General features: G+C 40.7%; 1 protein-coding gene across 1 annotated transcript in view; it reads left to right on the forward strand.

Annotated features, from left to right (window-relative positions):
• Positions 1-5,271, forward strand: part of LOC147453464 (complex 1 family protein / LVR family protein) — an 80,092-nt gene extending 74,821 nt beyond the window's left edge. The window contains exon 2 of the mRNA XM_086517140.1: positions 4,770-5,271. Coding sequence (XP_086373266.1) covers positions 4,770-4,843 — 74 coding nt within the window. The 3' untranslated portion in view covers positions 4,844-5,271. The remainder of the gene's footprint in view (positions 1-4,769) is intronic.
• The last annotated feature ends 13,517 nt before the right edge of the window (positions 5,272-18,788 follow it).

The following is an 18,788-nucleotide window of genomic DNA, read 5'->3' on the forward strand; positions in this document are numbered from 1 at the left end:
AGATACTCGTTTTAGAACAGATATTGGCACATGAGGATAGAAAGATTAAAGGTAAAGCGATTAGACGGTTCTTGGTTAAATTCAAGAACTATCCTTCATTGGATGCGAAGTGGATGGAGGAGGAGGACCTAGCAGATACTTCTCAGATCTTGGAACTTTACCTTGAAGCACTCGGTTTAGCATAGTCTACTCCGATAGAATCCCGATTTCAGCATGGGTGAATCTAGTGCAGCGGGTTTGCACAAGAGGGGAGTCACTCCGCTCCTTTGTCAACGGAGTACCCGATTTTGATATAGAGTCACTGATGTCCCTTTGGATTTCAGGGATATTGTTGGGCTGACAATATTCTGCTCTACTACTTTATGAACTAGAATTCCCGAAAATAAAATTGACTGATTTGTACTTGACTTGTTTGAGTGCAGGAATTGAAAGACGAAATGACTACAACATTTCGGTCTCATAAATCTCTATAGACATGATTGTAATAAAGATTAGTTAATCTGGCATCTGTGATGTCCCAATTGGATCTAGATGCGATCGCTAAATACGTTACCAATTAATCATGGTCTGAGATATGGAATGAATTTGTATGTGATTTGTCATGTGATGTCTTGTGATGTTCGATGATGTGATGTGTCGATTTGTACAAGTGCTAGATGTGTTGTGTCTAGTGTGTCAGTACTAACAGTCACTGTCTACTAAGACAGTTTATGGCCTTCGTCTGTTTTGCAGGCATAATCGAGGGTGATTACAATTCTTCAAGAGGGGGGTATGTCACAAATTGATGACGTGGCAGTGCAACCCGGACACACATGGCAAAGTGATGATGTGGTTGACTGCACGGAAATCCTTGATTTTGTGCTGACAATTGACGTGGCAGTACTGTACGGATTTCCGAGTTTTGCGTTGACATGTTGACGTGGCAGAGTGTACGGATTTCCGCGTTTCACGTTGGCTGCTGACGTGGCAATATTGTACGGAATTCCTTTATTTGCGCTAGTTGCTTTTTGCCAGTTTTTGAGGATCAGTTGCTTTTGGAACTTTTGCTTAGTTGCTCTTGGAACTTTTGCTTTTGAGTTTGACTGATTTTGGGGCTCTGCTTTTGGCATCCCTTGTAAGAATAAATGGGCCTCACTCTTCAGAGCATCTAGACGCAGAGTTTGAGAGCGGAGAACCTTGCGGGAGTTGTACTTTGCTCAAAGATTAATATAAAAAGAAATACCGAAAGGGGCGCCAGTCTTTGGGGCCAATGGCACGGAACTACGCCGGGCTGTGTCGACTCTCTTTTGAACTGTGATTTGAAGTGGTGAAGTACTTTTGAAGTGAATCTTTGTTGTGTTGCAGTAGAATCTTGACTTGGGATGTCCAAGTTTGTTACATAATAAATAGACCCTTAGGGGCCTCACATTTCAGAGCATCTGGACGCATAGTTTGAGAGCAGAGGATCCCTATGGGAGTTGTACTTTGCTCAAGATTTAATATAATAAAGAAAAACCAAAAGGGACGCGAGGTTTTGGGGCCAATACCTCTGGGCACGGAACTGCGTCGGGCCGTGTCGTCTCGAATTGAAGTGTGATTTAAAGTTGCGAAGTATTTTTCAGTGAATCTCTTTCTTGTGTCGCGACAGATTTTAAACTTGGGGTGCCCAAGTTTGTTACAATGGTATCAAAGCACAACCGATTTCTCTTCTACTTGGAAATCCGATCCTTCTTCTCGCGACACACATGGATTGAATTAGACGACTTTCCCTGCCACCTCAGAAACGAGAGGCAATACGGAAAATTCAAGTGGATTAGCAGAGAACGAGTATGGGCTACCTCGACTTTCGAAGTATCAACTGAAATAGATGCAATGTCGACAACAGGTTGACAAGTGTGCAAAGCAAATGCTTCAATTTGCCAAGGATCCTTAGTATGCCAAATTTTTGACCCAGCCCCCGATGGATGAAGTGCATACTCATTGGCAAAAAGCCATTGAGTCGCCAATAAAACCGGCAATCAAGAAACCTCCAGTCCCAAGGATGTTTAGTGAAGATGAACTCGAGGACATTGTCAAAGAACGAGTCAACCAACTATTGGGTCAAAGGAGAAGCAATTGAAGAAACGTAACAAGGGAATTGACTTCCCTGGTTACTTGGGCCAAAAATCCTCTTTTGAGAAAGCAAGAAAACAGAAGAAGCGTGTACGTTTTGAAGCATTGTCCAGTTCGTCCTCATCTTCTTCTGGCAGTTCGGATAGCTCATCCTTTTCTGACTCGAATGATGAGGACAGAATGTGCAAGAAATGATGAGCGGATTATATGTTTTATTTAAAAAGGAAGCACTTTTATAGATCCAATCAATATGATTTTCTCGACGACAAGGGCAAGAAGGCTAAGGAATTCAAAGAGGGTGGACAAGCAGTAAAGTTTGAAACCTTTTTAGGGTTTCGAGATGCTCCTAAGGCTTTAGCCTTTATCCAACAGTTTGATATAGCATTTTCTGGAGGCCGCTATACCAAGCACTCCAATATCAGACGGGCAACATCCTTTTTGAAGGGCAATGCACGGACATGGTGGTCCACTCTTTTTGTTACGAAAAGAAGTATTGACAGAGTGGCTGAAATTCAAGAAACTCTTTAGTTCTTCATGGCTCACTCAAGAGTATGAACGAGATGTGAGAACTGATTGGAACCACCTTCGGATGTTCAGGGGTGACACTTTGGATGATTACTGTGAAAGATTTTTAGATACTTTCCTTTCGACCTCTTCTTTCAAGAAGATCAGTATTAAGGAGTAGATTGAGAGGTTTTGTTGTGAACTTCCCAAAGAAATTCAAGACTATTGTCTTGAGAAGAAGTTAGAGTTCATTCAACAATTGATGGGACATGCTAAGCGGGGATTCGCTATGCATTCGGGTAACTTGAGTTATCCACCCGATGAACCTTCGACAAGTCATAACAGAAACAGACGACAGACAGAATATGGAGAACAAGGACATATTGTTGCACGGTGCCCCAACAAGGCACAAGAATAGGGATGACCGACAAAATGGAAATATAGTGGGACGAGGATATACTCGTTCCAGAACAGATTTTTGATAGAACATTATGGATGAATTAGCATTATTTTGCTTTATAAAATTATGAAATAAGGATGACCAACAAGAACAAAAAGATACACGATCTCGATTGACAGATGACCAATAACTGTTTTGAATATGGAGAACAAGGACATATCGCTGCACGGTGCCCCAACGAGGCACAAGAATAAGGATGACCGACAAAATGGAAATATAGTGGGACGAGGAGATACTCGTTCTAAAACATATTTTTGATAGAACATTATGGATGAATTAGCATTATTTTGCTTTATAAAATTATGAAATAAGACTTTTCGGAGGAAGATTTTGAATTTTTGGATGAAACCAATGTTGTATGGAAGAACCTTTTATTTGTGAGCATATATTTCATTGAATGAGATGATGATGATGGCTTTGGAGCGGATAGGCCGTCTTGAGCTTACCCTTGTTGTGCTTCATCTCACGGAGTTGAGCCAAGCGTATCGCCTCTTCGTTTAGGGTTTAGGGTGACTTTTTGCCACATATCATAGAACTCCAAAATCAGTTGGTTCTTGAGATACTTTGCATGGTTTGGTTCCTTCATAAATTTCATCAACCACTTCGCACAAGTGCTCACTTGCAACTGCTGGCAAAGATTTGTAGATTTTGGATCCTTGTTGAGAGTCGTTACGTAAATCATGAAATTACTCATGAGTTGATCTGTTGTTGTTGGAATCTTTGTTACCATTGGAGTGATCTTCCTGCAAAACTGTAAGTGGGAGATGTTGTCATTCTTGATCAGATTCTCTCTCAGAATCCATAGTGTGTGCTGTAGAAACTTGGACCAGATCCTCCCTAGAATAAGAATTGATTGAAGCATTGATACCATTGTAAGCGACTTGGCACTCACTGACAAGACAATAATCTCACAACAACACACAAACATAATAGAAACTGTAACACTTGCACTTGAAAAATCTGCAGTCGAGACACGAAGCGGTGGAGTTCCGCTTCCAGATGCATTGGCCCCATAGTTTGGTGCCCCTTACGGTACTACTTTTTATTTTGATAAGCACAGAGTACGACTGCCAGGGAGTCACTCTATATTGTGTGACCATACACTCATCTGCAGAGTCGACCCCCAAGGCTCATGTCTAAAGGCACTAGGCCCAAAAGAAAGTGATACAAAAAGCTGGTGCCAATTGAAAAGCCACTGCTGAAAATAGCGCCCAAAAGCTCCTCACTTTTTGGTAAAAACTCCCATGTCAGCATGCGGAATTTGTGCCGCTTTTGACAGAAGCCATGTTCGCATGTCCATATGGCTGAGCCAGGGTATTATTGCAATCTCTCTTTTTTGCATCTTTGGACAGGTTCTAGTGCCATGTCATCACTTTTGTGACAACATGTGAGACAATCTGCAAGCACTATATAATCAAGCAGTTGCGAAAATGCCTGCAAGCAACATAGCAAATGAAAGGGGATTAACCTGTAACATCCAAGTGTGTTGTCCTTATACTATATTCACAAACATCGTAAGCATTTTAATGAGAAGTAAATTAATGGTGGGCTGGGTTGCAAACTTCAGTTGAAATTGTAGGGCATTTGTGCCTTAGAAGCTAATAGTACACAGGAATGGCAGTGTCAGTGTTTCAAATCTATCACAGTAGAAAAAAAAGATGTATTTGCTTTTTTCTCTGAGGATTAATTACATTTTCTGTGTTTTTCTTTGCAGAAATAAAGCCTAGAATGGAACATGCGGGCTCTACTCTGGAAGTACCTTCACCAGAAGCCACAAAATGTGCCTAAGTGGAGGCTAATGATGTATCATGTGATCCTTAGATATGTGGCTTGCGTCAACCTTTTATATTATTTAGGTAGGTCTCCTAGGAGGGCGGGTGGGCGGGGGGGGGGGGAGGGGGGTGTGTGGCGGGGACATGTTCCTTACCTTTTAAGAGGTCGTACATGGCATTCACCCCGGTTAGGATATTCATGTCAGAATGAAATGTTGCGCATACTTCATAAATCATTTTATGGTCGAAAATAGCGTGGGCTACCTAGGTATGGTTTATGTTCACATTAAAAAAAAAAAAATCAGCAAGGAAGTGTAAAATGTTTTGCCTTCTTAATCTTTGAAGGTGTTTTACCGTTAATGGGGAGGGTACTTGAATGGATTTCCAACTTGAATGTAAAGGTTTTGCCTTTTTAAGCTTTAAAGGTGTTTTACCATTAACCTAGGTATGGTTTATGTTCACATTATAAAAAAACATTCAGCAAGGAAGTGTAAAATGTTTTGCCTTTTTAATCTTGGAAGGTGTTTTACCATTAATGGGGAGGGTACATGAATGGATTTCCAACTTGAATGTAAAGGTTTTGCCTTTTTAAGCTTTAAAGGTGTTTTACCATTAATGGGGAGGGTACTTGAATGGCTTTCCAACTAAGTTTTCAAATGGCAAAATTTGTTGCAACAGCATGCATATCACGACTTTACGGCCAAGTTTGCTCCTTTGGGCTCGATTCTTCATTGTGATTCGAGAGGTTAAATTACCTTAGAGATGCATGCAAGTACTCAATGCTTTCTGGGATTGAGCTTCAGCATTAGCTTCTTTGACATTGCTCAGGGGTTGTAAAGGTGTACACAGGTGCACACAAGGTGTCTTCCCTCTGGAGGATCAGGTCTTGTCTCACTGGATAGATCTTTGAGGTCTCTTGGGATTGTTCTACGACGTTAAAATTAGAGAGAGCAAGATGTGTGTGAGAGCATGAATTTACTAGTTTGTCTATATTTTGTCAACATATCAATTCTCTGTATTTATGTTTCTCTACATTCACAGATTTCAATTCGTGCTGCGGATCTTCATAGCAATTCTTTTTTGCTGCTAATATCACAGAGCAATTCTTTGGTTATTTTAATTTCCTCAAGCAGCATTCATGCCTTTGACTTTGCTTGTTTGTGCCTTCTGGCTCAGGAAGTGAATGTACTGTTAGCAGAGTGGATATTATTTGCCTTAAAAGTATGCTTTCATCCGAGTGTGCATGTATGGAATTCATCGAGCATGCATTTTAGGTTGTGTTTTTATGGCATTTGTGCTCCCAAGTTTGAGTGCGCACATGTGTCACAAGGGATGGGGAAAAGGGGGGGGGGGGGGAGAGAGAGAGAGGCAGAAGGCTGCCCTATTGAAGGCTTTGTGATATACTATCCCCTTCGAGTTCACCCTTGACTGCGCACTTCCTGCTGTGCCCGTGCATTGTATATATGCCCATCACTCTAGGACTACCCCCCTTCAACACGGGCTGCTGCCACATTTTTCTTTTGCCCATGGGTTGTCGGCTGCAGCCCGCAGGTTTCTTCCCCCTCCTCTTCTACCACTGGAGTCTGCCTTGTCTGGCTGATTTTTCAGTCTTTTCTGACTGTTTTTGGGTGGCTGTATGTGATCCCTTTTTCTTTTTGGGTTTGCATGCCTGTATAGCTTGATTGCATGGTCTGCCTGTGATGTTTGCTTGTGTGCAGGTGGTGTGTGTGTGTGTGCACGCACTTGCCGGGGAGGGAGGGCAGAAAACGCTGCCACTGTCGCTCACCCTTGCATCTCTACGATGAAAACCATCCATCCTACACCCTCCTTCAACCTGTTTAGATTCATTTTTTTCGTACAAAATGATTAGGAGCCCTACCTTACTAGTACATCTCATCTCATCTCCTCCCTCCCTCCCTCCCTCCCTCCCTCCCTCCGGTGGTTGCAATGTTCTGGATCTAAGCGGCCCACTATGGCGGCAGGATGCTGCCTTCCTCTATGTCGCCTTTGCTGGTGGGGGTGAGAGAGAGAGAGAGAGAGAGAGCATCGGCACGTAAACAGGATGACACAGCAGCCTTGATGTTTTTTTAGAATTATTTGATCTGCAAATGGTGATAGATTCAGGAGGTAGCTGGACCAGTTAGTGTAGTCTAATAGAGCCCCAGTGAATTGAGTCCAATTCCTACTCGTTTCTTTTAGAGGGAGAAGATGCAGAGTTTGGTGTCAGCTCACAAGCATGCCCTTGAGGATTCTCTCCTTGGCATCTCTAGGAGATTTTGTTGATATGAATTAACTTGTACTGCATGTGCATGTTTTCTTCTGTTCTTTGGTAAATATTCTGAGGGGGGGCATTGGTTGGCTGGGGCTGGAGGGGTGACTTTCTTTTTGGTGTTGCAGATGCTTACTGGTAGGCATTGCTACAAAATGTTATGGGCAATGTTATGTTTACCAATAATGGAATGTAGTGTAGAGAGATCTGTAGTAAAACAGAAATTGAGATATGATTTAACAGGCATGAAAATGAAAATACAAAAAGCATTGATGAACAAAAAATGGAAGTGCACTATTGACTCTGTGATCATGTATGTGTGTCATCCGAGTGTGCAAGACCGAGGATGTTGTTTATGTTAAGCTACGTGAAAACAAGGTGGATAGTTAAACATTTCGTCATGCAATGAGGCATTAAGTGAACGCAAAGCATATAGTGCATGTTATGCAAAAGTTCCATACGAAAGTATGATGGAGAGTGGGCATTGTGTCTCCCCACAAATTTTAAGGAACGGAAGTTGTGCCCTATTCTGTAGTCTTTATGTTTGGTCTAAGCAAATGCATACACATGTAGGTTTGGATAGGTATTATGAACCTTGCAGTTTTGTCGAGGTGGAGTCGTGCTTGTCTATTGAAACGTCAACTATTGTGAATATACATATAGCACTTTGCAATACATGCAAAATCCCTTTCTTTTGATCACGAGGTTGCTAGTCGCACAAAGCAGCCACGATTCATGACACATGAAATCCTACCTCGGTAAACATTGTTGAACAATTCAAGTTCTTGTGGTCAATGTCCTTTTGAAGAGCTCTCGTTTCTATTACTTCGATCCCACCTACTATGGTCTTTGCGTTCAAAATTGTCATCACTACCAACAAATCCATTGTATCTATCCTTGTGATCATTATGCTCTCTATAAATCCTTGGATCAACATCCCTGTGGCTAGATCCCCTCTATGTTCATCTTCTGTATCATGCTATCTTCATCTTTCTTACATTCTCTTTTTTCTGTGATCATTATGCTCTCTATAAATCCTTGCATCATCATCCCTGTGGCTAGATCCCCTATATGTTTATCTTCTGTATCATGATATCTTCATCTTTCTTACATTCTCTTTTTTCTCTATAAATCCTTGGATCATCATCCTTGTGGCTAGATCCCCTCTATGTTCATCTCTGCGATCATTATGCTCTCTATAAATCCTTGGATCATCATCCCTGTGGCTAGATCCCCTCTATGTTCATCTTCTGTATCATGCTATCCTCATCTTTCTTACATTCTCTTTTTTCATCACGTCTTCTGCAACCTACATTGTCGTGTCGATCATGTCTACTGTGATCTCCATCATGCTCTCTTCTGTGACTCGTGTCAAATTTCCTGTTCATTTCCACACAATGATTTACCAATATCTTGTGGTTTAAATGTTGCAAAATGCAGACAAAGAATTCTTAATTTTTGGACTAAACAGAACTTTGAACATTCATAACGTGATGATAGTTGGCCAACTCTTAGCTAGATAGTGAGCATCATCTTAGCTGAAAATTGTTAATTGATGTAAAGCAAGCTCTATCCATGGAATTTATACAAAATTTACATGTAACTTCCTATGCTATCACCACATGAATCACCATGGGAGAACTCGTCGTGCAAGTGCTTGAACGTGTGACTAGATTAGTAGCAACTATCCTTGTGGATAGTGTGCCAATCTTAGCGCAAAATGGATGTCCTTGTACAATGCCTCCTACCCGACCCATCTAACAAGCTGTGTACATTCATGCACAAGAATCTTGAGATGCTTTCTAATGTTGATTCTTTTTCATAAGGTGCTTAGGATTAGGAGCTTTTGTCCTAGAGGTACCACATACCTAGCTACATGCAATTTGTAGGGCATGAAGTAGTCCCTACTCTCTTGACTCCAACGAGGTATGTGGTTGGAGGGCAAGAGAACGGTTGTCATGCCCTCCAACTGCATCTAGCTGGACATGCAATGCCTGCCAAAGCGGAAGTTCACATGATCTCGTGGTAAGTCCCAATGTCAGAAGCATTTATGGTAATTTGTGAAACTTATGGTGCATTAATGCCCTGCTCATCTAGAGAGAGAGAGAGAGAGAGAGAGAGAGAGAGAGAGAGAGAGAGAGAGAGAGAGAGAGAGAGCTTTGGTGGTGCAAACTGGGTTTATAATCTGATGAGATGAGGCACATAGGGGCCATAGAACCATTCTGCAAACTAAGAGAGCTAGGTGAGGCAGTAAGAGGTGAGGTGTAGAGGCTCTGCTTAAACAATCTCAGAAAATAATTCAATCTTCACTGTCGTAGAAGTAGCTTATGCTTCATTAGTCTTATGACAGGTAGGCTAAATTCTCATCCCGCCAATCCAGGACGATAGAGTAAATCATCCATAATACCAGTGTTCCGATAGCGAAATCATAAAATAGTGTTCATGGAGTCCTTCCTCTCTGCCTCAATTGCCTGTTCATAGGCTAGCATTACAAGCTTGATCACCATTGCTTGACAGTTGATTAACCATGTCATTCATTCTCAATACTACCTTGGAACCCAGAGATAAAAGCCCACTTAACCCGTCCAAAAATGAATAGATCTCATGACCTGACACATCATCCGTTTTACGGAATTCAAATATAAAATCAGAGATGGATCAACAATGGTCGCCTTATTTAATTTTTCTTAATATACACAGATCTGTAGTTTCTTGTTCTTCTTTGATATGATAATTGAAGGCACCCATCCCGGAATGGGTTCTATGAAATCAACCCAAAATAGTCTATGCAGCTCCTCTCTAACCAGATTTTCCAAATGTAGATTCATATGATATCACTGATGGCGTGCTGCTACTGTGTGTTAGCATATACATGTGGTAGTGATGTGTGTGAACACACTTAGGACCATCGGGGCATTTTTTCCCTCATTAGGAGGTTTTTCCCCTGTGCATTGTATATACGCCCATCATTCTAGGACTATCTATCTTTCCATTACACACTAAGTAAAACACTCTCTGTTGTGTGCCTTGAGCTTCCTTCGTCTTCTCCAAGTTGTGTGTTTTCGTGCAACCTTAATTCCAACAATTGGTATTAGAGCAGGTTGCGTCTTCTTGGGCTTAGTCGCCAGCAGTTCCAGCACACGCCTGCTCACTTTCTTCGATTTCAGTGAGCTTTGGCGAGCGTTCGCAAGTCGACAGATATTCTAGGTAAGATCGAAGAGATTTAGTCTGCTCAGATTTTTGATTCGTGCTCATTTCGGCCTCCGTTTCCACTACAGGCAGTAAGTACTGTGCAGGCTGTTTTGTGATTTTGTGCAAAAATTATGTCAGTTTCGTTTTTTGCATATGCAAGTCGCAATGAGGCTGTTCTTTATGCAAGTCGCAATGTGGCAAAGATTGCATTGATGGGTAAAGAGCTGGAGTCAAAGATTATGCATGAGGAAGATGACATGGACACTTTCCTTGCTAGTGTCAAGGATATCAATGAGCAATTTATTTCTGCAGGAGAAGTCATTTCAGACAGTTCCCTTGTGCAGACTGTTGTTCTTGATGCCTTTGGCAAAGTCAGTGTTTTATGCAAGTGGAATTATATGGCAATAAATCATGAGAGGAACGTAAAGTACATGTGGAAATGAGTAAATGCAAGATTTATGAAATGGTATTTGTCATTAAGGACAAATAAATTACACTTTGATGAAATTAATTAATCAAGAGTTTTGGGCTTATGGACGAGTTTATCAATTAGTTAGCTATGACTAAAGTTAAAACAACTACTCTACTACTAGCTAAGCTAAGAAGATTATCTAAATGCAAGATTTTCTAATTGTGCTTTTCAGCTTTGTTTAGCCAACTAGCTCTCACAACTCCAAACAAAAGCTTGAAATTTTAACTGTCAGATCGATGAAAGGTCTTTTAAATATCATTTTTTTCTTTTTTCTTTTACTTTGGTTCACAATCATTTGACATGTGTGCTTATTTTGTATGTCCAGGGCTTTTTGCTTCTCAAGGAAAAGCGCCCACACTGGGAACCTCTAGGGCTCTAGTACCATAGACAATACATGTGAGTGAAGTACCAAATCAAACCAGGATTTCTTTTCCAGTGTAAGATTTTTCATTTGTGACACTTATGTTTTTTGCTTTCATTTCCTTGGTATTATCACTAGTGTCTTTTGCTGTTTAAGTGAGCAAGCTTCTCTATGCCTAAAACATTCCTAAGGTCTCAAACACTCAGATAATTTTATCAACTAGGACTAGTGGTCAAGGCTCATCTATAAGATTAAACTCTAGTTCAATCAACTTAAGCAAAGACAAATTTATACATCTATAATGGCAGATAACAAACATAACTATTACACTCAAATAAACCATGAAAAATCACAATTAGCAATTATACATATCCACCAGCATGAATCATGAAAATTAGTACACCTAGAGGTATGGAGTTGCTCATTTCATTGAAGCAGATGTCATCAGCCATGTGGATGGAAATCCATATAAGTCCTACATAACAATATCAAACAACAAGGCACTATACCTCTAGGAGGCATGTTAGTGTGAAAAAATTAAAACTCTTAGAAAACAAACTCAAAACAAAATCCAGACCCCTAACCTACCTATCTGTCATCCCTTTTAAGATCAAGGAAAGAGGATATTATATAAACCGGGTAGAATTGCTAAGGCTAAGCGTCTATCCTCATTATCTAGATAAACAAAATCATTTTTCGTGAGGCCATAGTTTTCCTTGGTCTCTATTATTTCTTCTTTATCATCCTCTTGCGCAAGCGTGTTAATCAAGAACTTTGCTATACGTGGATACTCATCTTGTGCAAAAGAATAAGCATGTGCCATTGGAGAAACATTCGCTACTGGGTAGGGATCGCTAGTTGTCCATAGACGTATCAGTCATTCTAACTTCTCAAAATTTCTCTCACGCGCAAGTCTCTCTACCAAATCCCATTCACAAGAAAGTGAAGGGTAGCAGATGTGGAATACGAGAAAAATAAAAAGGTACCTTTCATAAAAAATAGAAGCGCATGCCTCTGGTGAACTAGCCATCACTGAGAATACAGAGAGATTTGGTTAGGTCTTTAAAACATAAGAGTTGTTTTCGTGTACTGCTTGATGTGACATGGTTAATTTGGACTTATGTGTAGGATTTGATAGGGTGCTCTCTCGTTGCTAGTCGCTCTTGCTCTTTTACTTTTTTTTTTTTTTGCTAGAACTAGTATAAGGCTATGTATATACAGTCCCTTAATTGCAAAGTTCAGATGTCAGGGAAGAAAATTTAAGAGGATGGGGATCCAAAATATTGACGTGAGTGAGGACTCTCCCCTTCCTTGGGTAGGTCATACTGTTTGAAATGTGCTCTCACCCTCTGAAACCAATTGTTCTAGTTGGTAATAGGTGAGGATTTTTGCTAGTAGTTTTTCATTACCTTAGGTGCCTCATCAAGTTGCAAGGGTGGTAAGGTACTCTCCCAGGATCGAACTTGAAGTGATTCATCAGGTGATTGTTGAACACTGGGAGGTGTGGATTCCTGTGTATCTTCATGGAGGTCCACTATTGTAGGTGGAGGCTGTGGAGAAGCTTTTACCTCTATGGATGCATTACATGAGGAGCTAGAAGCTTCATGGGACTCCCCCATTCCTGAGCTAGGTAGAATAATTTGGTTTTGCCTTGGAACCCAAACTAGCTCTGGAATAGGTGTCTAGCATTCTGTGATCTTTCCCTTTCCACGGTCTGCCATTGGCTTTGGAGTTACACTATTGACTCATGTGATTTTGTAGGTGATAGGGAAAAACACATTTTACGTTTAGGAACCCAAATTTGATCATTTCCATCATAGTAGCCTTGGGCTTCTAATAGTCGTTTTGGAATCCATCGTGATTTGGCCTTACTCTCCTAGAGCGCGCTCTTGATTTTCCATGAGAAGTTTTTCTTGAAATGGATGGAAGGGTTGAGGTATCTAGAAGTAAGGCCTTGGGGACCAATTGATATGTACTCTTAGGTCGTGCCAGTTGAGTACTTGAAATATTACTGCTTGTTGCAACTACAAGTGCTGAAGTGCTAGGTTCATGAGCATCCAACAGGGACGAGTTAACCACTTTGGTTTGTGAATCTTGGCTATCCTGCAACTTCGCTAGAGTCTGAAACGTAGGTGACTTTGCTTCAATGATAGAGGTAAGAGTCGGTGGTCGCGTTGTGACACTACCAGTACCCCAATCAATAGTGCATTTGGTTGCCAACATCCACGTGCATCCAAGGTTTATGTTGCCCTCCATAGTTCCAGCAGGCATGACCAAAAATTCTTGAGCTACAACCCCATTGTCATAACTGACAAAAGTGTGCCAGATACCAAAAATTGTGGTTTTTTTCTTGTTGACACCCTTGACTTCGATAATACCCTCAGATAGAGATGGCTTTCCTAACTGACACCACACCCCATATGATAGCAGATTATACTTAGCACCCATGTCCAATAAAGCGTTATATAGTACTTTTCCATAGGTGTTGTTTAGCTCAATAAGGTATTGTAGAGGTGTGTAAGAGTCCAACCAATCCTCGTCAGTTTCAACGTGGAATGCATGTGTAACTCCAAGGTTAGCCTCTCGTTGACATCTTATGCGTTGTTGTCGCTCCTTAGTCTCAGCTTGAGTTTGTATCTTCTTCAATTCTGTTTGTGCCTTGACTGCCTTTTTTTAATGGATGGCACGTAGTTCCTTTTGTCTTAAAGGATCATGGTATCTTTTAAATTTTCTCCCATTGAGGAATCCAATGGTTTCAACTCCATCAAGAGTCTCCACATGAATGGTCCCTTGTGGGGTGATCTCACATACTCTATATGGTCATTTTCCTGCATATTTTAACTTTTTGTTTTTGTTATGCACTCCATACATAAGGACTTTATCACCAACATTGATATCCTTGTTCTTTAGATGACGGTCAAACCATTTCTTCCGCCTATCTTGCTCCACAAGTACGTTTTGCACAACCAATTGTCTTTCTTCATTTAACCTTTCAAGAATATATAAGCGCTCAACTAAAGGGTTACCATCCCAACCTTCTTGTAAAGCTACACGCACACTAGGAATTACAAACTCCCATGGCATAACTGCTTCTTGTCCATATATCATTTTGAATGGTGTACAATCAATAGCCACTTTGTAAGAAGTACAATAAGCCCATAGAGCTGAAGCCAGCTTCAAATCCCAATTGGTGCGATGAGCTTCCACCGTTTTGGTCAAGATAGAGATTAAGGTCTTGTTGGTGCTCTCAACTTAGCCATTTGCTTGTGGATAATAACGTGTGGACTTTTGGTGAGCTATCATGAAGTTGGTAGTGAGTTCTTTTATCACACCATTTATAAAATGAGTGCCATTGTCACTCACAATCTCAAAGGGACAACCGAATCTTGTAATAATATTCTCAAAGAGAAAGTTGGCAGTTGACCTTGCATCAGCCTTACGTGTCGCCTTGACTTCCGCCCACTTTGTCACATAGTCAGTGGCAACGATACTATACCAAGATTGAGTGCAATGGTTGAGTCACTTTAACAGGATGTAAGGGCATCTTATCCTTTCTTTGTGTGATCTTGTAACGTTGGCATTCATCACATCCTTTTGCAAAAAGTGATGCATCTTTGAATAAGGTAGGCCACCAATAGCCTGATTGCAGCACTTTTCTAGCTATTAGTTCCCCTGAGAAATGTCCTCCAGCTATACCCATGTGGGCTTCTTGCAGTATGTATAAATACTCATCCTCACGGGCACAACGTCTAAGAATATCATCCTTCCCTAGCCTGTAGAGAGCTCCTGCAATGAGAGAATAAGGTTCACATTCTTTTAACAGTTTTAGAGCTATGTCCTTACGAAGCTCTTTGGGTGAAAAACGATTAACTAAAAAGTTCACAATCTTCTCACTCCATTCAAGTATGGTTTCGACTAGGAATAGAGAAGTATCGGGCAATTCATCATCGACTTCAGTAGGGGCTTTACCATTGGGTATGCAAGACAAATGATCCGCCATGACATGTTTTTTACCATGTCTCACCACAACGGTAAAAGAAAACTCAAGTAGAATTTACAACGATCGTGTAATTCTTCCCGTGGAACAAGGTTTATTTACTAGATACAACAAGGTTTGATGATCCACATAGAAAAAAAACTTGTTAGCAAGAAGGTAGTAGCAAAATTTCTTCATTGCGTGAATCATAGCTAAACCTTCTTGCTCCGTAGTGGTGTACTTTCTCTCGGCATCATTCAATTGACGACTTGCAAAGCTAATGGGGTAGTCTAATTTATGTTCTTTTGGTTGAGCTAGAACACACACAATAGTAAAGTTTGATGCATCAATATGCACATGGAAAATTATATTCCAATCGGACATCGTAAAATGGGAGCGCTTGTCAAGGTCTTTTTCAATGACTCATAAGCATGGTCACACTCCGTGGTCCAGTGGAACTCAATAAGAAACTTGTACAAAGGATGAGCTATCTTGGCAAAGTTTAAAATAAACTGCCGGTAATAACCAACATGGCCCATGAACCTTTGAACTCCTTTATAGTTTGTAGGTGATGGCAATTCAACAATGGCTTTAATTTTGCTCTCATTTGTGGAAATCCCATTTTTGGACACTATATGCCCTAAAATAAATCCATGTTTAACCCAAAATTGGCATTTGAAAGGGTTTAAGGAGATGCGATACAATCTGCACTTCTCAAACACTTTTCGTAAGCATGATAGATGTTCTTTCCAAGAGGAATAAACACAAAGTTCATCTAAGAAAGCTTCACAAAACTCCCTCAAATATTCTCTAAAAGCAATGTGTTAATCTTTGAAAGGTAGCAGGGGCATTGGTTAAGCCAAAAGCCATAACACAAAATGGGAACACTCCAAATTCGGTTATAAAGGCTGTTTTAGCTTGTTCTTCTAGCACAATTGTGGTTCGATTGTATCCAGAGTACCCATCTAAAAAGCTCTAAGCTTCCTTTCCTGCAACTCTTTCAAGCACATGTTCTGAATAATGCAAGGGGTAATGGTTCCTCCTAGTGGCGGCATTGACCTTCTTGAGATCCACGCACACTCTAAGTTTCTGATTCTTTTTTGGTACAATCACTATTGAAGATATCCATTATGAGTTCTCAATTGGGTATATGAATCCGCATTTCACAAGCTTTTCAATCTCTTCTTGAACAATCTTTGCATGTTTAGGATTCATTGGGTAGGGTTGTTGCTAAATTGGTTTAGCCATGCTATTCATGGGGATCGTATGCTGCACCACGAAAGGTGGAACACCTTTCATATCGTGATATGTTCAAACAAATATATCCCTAAATTCCCTGAGAATTTCTTTAAGTACACACTCCTAAGTCTCTGTCAGATCTTGGGCAATGAAGACAGGTTTGGACTCTTCTCCTGAATCTGCTAACTCTATTTCCTTAACTATCACGGGACCGTCATAAACTCCATTTCTTCCACAATAGGTTTTCTTCGAGCCTTTGTATACACAACTTTATGTTCCTTTGTGGTGTAGGATTTGAAATGTTCAGGTGCAGGGTGTAAGTCTGTGGGGGTTCTATTGTTCTGTGGACTGTGATTTCACTTCCAATTCCTTTTGTTGTTGAGCTAACTCTCGATTTTGTTGTCTCCTTACAGTACGACTCAACTTTGGCTTCTCTATCGCCTCTACTTGTGTGATGTCAATGGGTTGTGGACTACACCACATAACGCTTTGAAAGTATTCACCCCCATTATCTACCAACTTTCGATGAGCATCACATGCCCCTATATAATTAAGCCATTCTGCGGTGGATTTCTTTTCCTTTATTCTAGCATGCACATTTGCTCGATATCGTCGCCTCTTATTTCTCTTACTCTTTTTGTCTAATTTTTTATTACGGCCGATCTCTAGTGAAGAGTCACTAGATGAATCTCTACTTGTGTCTTCTGCTCCCTTGGATAGATTGTCATCTAGGGTACCACTGGGCTCTGAATGGTTTGTCCCCACATTTGCACTAAGATTAACTCAGATTCTTCATCCTTAGAGTCAATTTAAAATTGATTATTCTGACCCCAAATCGTGTGGGCTATAGTATTATGAGACACTACTGGTTCCAATGCTAATCAGATCTTCATCTTGTAGGTCATAAAAAGCTATATGCGTTGCTTCTAGCATATTTAAGGGTACGTATAGTGGCATTTCATCCCCCTCAGGTGTTACCCAGGTCCCCTCCCTGTTTTCCCAAGTGTCTATATGGTTGATGCTAGGTGGACCCAATCCACATTGTCTGACTCAGTCATCCCAAGTAGTACATCCATATCAGAAGAATCTTCCCCAACATCAGTGTGCGCTTTACACGTGTAACAATACTACAATGAGGCCAAGTGAACTGTGGTGTCAGATCTATGATAAATTATAAATCTGTTTCCTAGAGGATGTGCTTGACCAGTTACAAGATCCACTTAAATGATAGAATCTTGGAACTGCAAGTAGACATGGTTTTTAAACCAGTCTGCACCATTTTTGCTTCCCTCATGAAAGGACGTTCTAAGATCATCTCAGATGCCATAGTGTGCTTGGAGGAATCCATAACAATGAAGGTAATTCTTATTTTATGTCCAAAGACCTTGATCTTGAGATCTTCTAGCATACCAATAGGTTTAACAATAGACCCATTGGCCATCTTTACTACTATGGTTGTGGTTCCAAGGTGAGCTCTTCCCATAGTTTCCCAACAATTTTTAGTCACAATGCTAGCCCTAGCGCCACCATCAACGATTCCCTTCACAGGTAATCCCTTGGTAGTGATTAGAGTGGTTGCATTCAATTCATCTCCCTCAAACTATTGTCCCAACTTGTTAACATGTATTTCTACAATAGGGTTTTCATCTAGGTTGGGTTGTGGATCTAAGTGTTCCTCCTCTATTGGAATCTCCCTATCTGTGAAAATTGTGATAACCCAACCTTCAGTTCTTTTGACAAAAGCTCGAAGAGCTAAGAAAAGCTCAGGGTCTCCATATAGTTTGGACATGATGGTTGTTCTAACCTCTGAAGCCATGAAATCCATCAATTTGGCAATATTTAACGGCATCTTTTGGGCTTTAGTCCCTTGACGTGGGAAGATGGGATCTCCATTTCTTTGATAGGGTCAGGTAGTCACTCTGTAAACATTCTTTCCAACAAGCCCAATTTCCCATGACTTTAAGTCACTTTCTTCTTGGATGACACTAGGTATGGCTAGGGGTCTATAGACTTTCTGAGGTTGTTGTTGTGTAGGGAACACTGTGTCTGTAATTTGGATCTTCCTAGGTACTGTCTCTAGATCCCTTTGGGTATCTTCTACCAAACTCCTTAATTGCTTGACCCGCTTGATCTCCTTTGTAGGGTTTGGATAAGTCCCTATCTTCTTCTTGGATCCTGGCCATTGTGGCTCATGATGATCTTCCTTGCTGGTTCTTTCTTAGTGGTTGTTCTGGTCTCCGCGGTTTCACCTGAATCAGCATCCTCTTTAGCGTCGTTCATATATACGAGGTCATCACTTTCCCTATGTTGGTCTTTGAATTGGGGTCTCTTCCTTCATGTTTTCTTCTCCTTTTGAGATTGGGCAATTGATGTCGTGTCTCTTTCCTCAAAAATATTAATTTGTTTTTGGAGCATCGATCGTAATTTTCTTTTTGGAGCATCGATCGTGTGA

This window comes from Adiantum capillus-veneris, chromosome 7, assembly GCF_014529385.1.
Source record: "Adiantum capillus-veneris isolate H3 chromosome 7, ASM1452938v2, whole genome shotgun sequence".
Lineage (NCBI taxonomy): Eukaryota > Viridiplantae > Streptophyta > Polypodiopsida > Polypodiales > Pteridaceae > Adiantum > Adiantum capillus-veneris.